This window comes from Linepithema humile, chromosome 4 (genome assembly GCF_040581485.1).
Source record: "Linepithema humile isolate Giens D197 chromosome 4, Lhum_UNIL_v1.0, whole genome shotgun sequence".
In the NCBI taxonomy this organism is placed as follows: Eukaryota; Metazoa; Arthropoda; class Insecta; order Hymenoptera; family Formicidae; genus Linepithema; species Linepithema humile.
The window spans coordinates 8,328,353-8,332,820 of NC_090131.1; the positions used below are offsets into that span (position 1 = coordinate 8,328,353).

A 4,468-nucleotide genomic window follows, 5' to 3' on the forward strand; every position below is an offset into this window, starting at 1 on the left:
AAAACGCTACGAGTTTATTCTCCGATGGGTTGATTTCTCTACCGTTCAAATAAAATACGAGACTAAATTACTTTGTTGCATGCAAAAGAATAGCGAGAATTCTATAAATATTTGTAGCACCGCATTTTTTAAAGACGTAAAAAAAAAAATTTTGCAGTCTCTTTAAAATCGATTATTACATATTTGATGTAAAAATAATTTAAATTAGCAATCATAATTTATGAGTCGTAGAAAAATTTATTCTGCATTAGTCAAACATAGCTGCATACTTACGCATCGTATGGCTTAATAATATATATGGCTTAATAAAATAACTGGCGATGACTGCCAATGCGGTACCAGAGTGATAGCCTTGTAAACACATATCGCATTTATTACGACGATAATTCTTGTTTCACGTGCAAATTTTGCTATTAAAACTAAATATTTCTTTATTCATCGAAACAATACGTAATAAATGCGATAAAAATTCATTTTTTCGCGTTGATAGCTATTTTTTACAGTCTATTAGAGTCGAACATACGAGTAAAACATATGATTTTATTGCTGACGAGAGGAATAACAAAAGAAGTAGTGATAGATCGGTATTACACGCGCGAGAAAATACGTGTACTTTTGTGCGCGATTACTTACCATACTCACAAAGTACGTAAAATAACGAGTTACAATTTTTAAGTGTTGTTTAATATTTAATATAATTTTTGAAGTAAAAACTCAGGTAAATGGAAAATTTGTAAGTCATGTGAAATCAATAACATATCTTTCATAGATCATAAAAGTCGGAATACATAATGGTTATTTGGCTAAAGTAAACTTATTGTTAGTTAAAGATATGTTGAAGTCTAAGCTAATTAAACTAGCAAAGAGATCGTCGTTGCGTCTCTCGAATACGATAATTACATATCAAAAGTTGTATATAAACATTACTTGGAAATTTTCAAGTTTCTCCGATTTTTCTTTGACTTCTACATGATTCCAAGCTGAATTTTTCTTATTTATATCAAAGACGTGTATAATACTTAAAGTCACTAAATAAATTTTATATAATTCATTAATTATGATTAAAACTCATTAATTACTTTGCATGATACTAATTCTAAATTGATACATTATCACAGCAGTATTTAACAGTATAGACAATTATGATATCAAGTGTCTATTATGCATTTTATTAAATTGAAGCATCCTTAGTTACGCCTCGAGGAAATCTTTTCTATGCCATGCTGTGTCGTACTCCTCTTTCCTAGCAATGTCTGCACACTATTCAGTATCGTAATTATACTAGTTTACCAATAGGACTTGGTATGAGAGCGTATCAGAGTATAGTTGAACAGTGTGCGTGATCTATCTACTAGTCCAACATCGACCAGCATCGTTATATCATATTTATCTATTCATATTCTGTTATTATTATTCATTTGTTAAAAAAGATAATAAAAGTGGCGTTGTTATTTTTGACTAATATGTATTTTTATACAACTAACATGTGGCAAAATGTATTTATATTTATTGAACAAAATGTGACTTAAATAATTGTGATTTTTATTATTCAGAGCATAACCACGAAAAATTTGCATGGTGATACTTGCGATATAGTTGAGTGCAAACAGAAAACTATTACGGAAAAAAAAACTCACAAGATGAACATCTACAATATAAGATGGTTTGTGACCTTCTATTTAGGAGCGATGCACGTCATCGCACTTTATGGTCTAATCACGTTTAATTATTTTCAAAATCTGAAGACAATTTTGTGGTGTAAGTCTACAGAAAAAAATTTAATTTGAGCATTATATATTGTAAAGTAGTTATTAAGTTTCTCAAGAATTAATATTTTTCTGAGCAAAATATTACAGCAATAAATACTGTACAATTAAATTAGAATAAAATATTTATTTGTGTTTTCAGCGCTTATCCTGTACGATATGGGAAGTATTAGTGTGACTGCCGGCGCTCACAGGTTATGGAGCCACCGATCGTACAGCGCTAATCTACCGCTCAGACTTATTCTTTTTATCTTTTACAGTTCTACCGCTCAGGTAATAATTAATTTAAAAAAAATTAATTTTATTTTTTTAAATGTACTTTTATATTCAAATATTAAATTAAAGAATCTGATAACCAAAAGTTTTTACTATCTTCTTAAAGACATTTATATAAATATTGTTTTATGACGTAAATTTAGCAGAAATAATTACATGCTTCAGAGATAATTACAGATCTCCATTTTTACCTGGGCACGAGTTCATCGCGTGCATCACAGATATGTCGATACGGATCTCGATCCTCATAACAGTCGACGCGGCTTCTTCCACTGCCATATAGGCTGGATTTTAAAAAAACTCAGTCCCGAAATAATTCAGAAGTTACATGAAGCTGATGTACGGGATGTTATGGCCGATCCGATTGTTGTTTTCCAGAATAAGTTAATTGCATTTGTTTTTCTTCACTAATGCATTTTTTTACATTTTATCGTGCACTGATTACACTAGACAACAAATTTTAATAAGTTGTATGTCGAAAATGAAATCAACCAATTATGTATTTTTGCCTGCTAAATTTGAAAATGACAATATAAAGCTTAGTTAGTTCGTTTTTTAAAGATATCTGTTCTCTTCTTCGAAATCAACTGTGTATGAGATAGGAGGAATAGGTTAGTTCAGTAATGGATAGTGTACTAAATTTGCAAAATTCTATAAAACCCTGTCGCACTCTTGTTTCTAAAGCATATACTTTCTCACAACTCTGGAAATTACAAAAATTGAACGTTTGACCTGTGTATCTTCGAAATGAGAACTAATCATACAAAATGGGGGTCATTTTTGTGTTTAGCGACCCAAAATTAAATAAAAACTGACTATTTTTATCTTCAATTTTGGCTGTTAATTAATGCATGAGCGTGCTAATGCAGTTAATTTTTGGCAGGTATGTTACGATAATAACTGTAATATTCTCCTACATCTTGCCCACGCTTGTACCAGTATACTTTTGGAATGAGACTTGGAGTAGAGCGTTCACGTCACAAGTAATCCGAGCGTTACTTGTGATACACGGGAGTTTTGCCATAAACAGCTTCGCTCATATGTGGGGTGCTAAGCCGTACGACAAGTGAGTTCCTCCAAAGAGATATATCTGAATACATTCAATATTGTATGAGACTCTATCGTATGACAAATAATTTTTGAACAGATCTTTCGAATGTTAAACCAATTTCTCCGTTGGGGAAACTTCCATGCTAAAATTTTATGTTATAAAACTTTTTAATACGGGAAATTTTATACGGTACTTAAAATGTTTTACGCAATTTTGTGTTTGTTACTAGAAATATATGCCCGACAGAAAATATAGGTGTGAGCTTAGTTATGGCCGGCGAAGGTTTTCATAATTATCACCACGTGTTTCCTTGGGATTACCGAGCGTCCGAGTACGGCTGGTACATTTTAAACCACTCAGCGTTCTTCATTGATGTGTTCGCGAAAATCGGATGGGCTTACAATCTCAAGAGACCGTCTCCCAAGCTCATCAAACGAGTTGCTATGGACAGAGGTGACGGCTCTCATACTAAGTGGGATGAAGTTCCACCATCGTGCGATTAATCGTGACAAAAGTTAATGCGAGTTTGCCAAAATACGTTATATCGACGCAATTTAATTTATATATATATTATTATTATTATTATTATTATTATTATTATTATTATTATAAATTATAAATCTTATTTTATAATACATCGTTTAAACTTGTATAAGTTTTTAATGTAAAAAAATTTTAACACGTAAAAAATATTTTTTTTTATCTCGTAATAATAAGAAATTTTTCTTAAGAATATATTGCGGATCCGCCATTTTGAATTATGTACTTCTGGCCTCGGATTCGGATGCTCAGCGATCCAAAAAAATAGATAATACCAAATTGTATTAAAATTCAAATATTTTTTCGAATTTTGACACACGTATCCAAGAAATGCATAAACTTACTAACTTTAAGGTCGAAGATATTAATCGATTTCGATAAAATTTCACCCAGACCATATTGAGATCTATAGTTAACTTTTGGGGGTATTGTTATTTAATCGATATTATCGATCGGTCCGTCAGCTGTAACACACAGCATCAGTGGCGAAAAGCACGGGCGCAACACTGCCCCTCTTCTTCAAGATTGTCGTCCCGACAATTATTCTTGAAATCAATCCAGGAAGGTTAATTGTTGTCCTCGAACTTCTAGTGTCGACTCCAGGGCATTTTAACGACTTCCTGCTCTACCTTGTGCTGCTGCATCAAGTTACCGAGCGCCGCTATTTTGATCCCAATCGAACACCTTTGAACTCGAAAACCGTCGACTCCAGGGTACCCTCTTGGTTTCTTGCTCTACCTTGTGCTGTTGCAACAAGTTACCGAGCACCAATCCTAGGTCCCAATCGACTAACTTCCTCTTACCATTTTTAATTCCTTATGCCGCTGCTTTTTAA

General features: G+C 32.5%; 1 protein-coding gene across 2 annotated transcripts; it reads left to right on the forward strand.

The window, feature by feature from the left end:
* The first annotated feature begins 494 nt into the window (after positions 1 to 494).
* Positions 495 to 3,986, forward strand: LOC105668181 (acyl-CoA Delta-9 desaturase-like). Of its 2 annotated transcripts, none has more exons than XM_067354363.1 (6): positions 495 to 645; positions 1,554 to 1,758; positions 1,909 to 2,039; positions 2,220 to 2,425; positions 2,926 to 3,108; positions 3,323 to 3,986. In XM_067354363.1, the coding sequence occupies exons 1-6, from the start codon at positions 535 to 537 to the stop codon at positions 3,594 to 3,596; spliced, it is 1,110 nt and encodes a 369-aa protein (XP_067210464.1). In that variant the 5' UTR covers positions 495 to 534; the 3' UTR covers positions 3,597 to 3,986. The 2 variants fall into 2 exon arrangements, with proteins under 2 accessions (XP_067210464.1, XP_067210465.1); XM_067354364.1 differs by having other exon boundaries at positions 583 to 718; positions 3,323 to 3,980.
* Positions 3,987 to 4,468: the final 482 nt, after the last annotated feature.

Bases quoted from the DNA above. Each gene is read 5' to 3' on its own strand.
- LOC105668181 (XM_067354363.1), top strand. From the start codon at position 535: ATGATTTTATTGCTGACGAGAGGAATAACAAAAGAAGTAGTGATAGAT. The intron at 646-1,553 runs GTACGTAAAATA...TTTATTATTCAG, and splicing joins TTACTTACCATACTCACAAA to AGCATAACCACGAAAAATTT. The intron at 3,109-3,322 runs GTGAGTTCCTCC...GTTTGTTACTAG, and splicing joins GGTGCTAAGCCGTACGACAA to AAATATATGCCCGACAGAAA.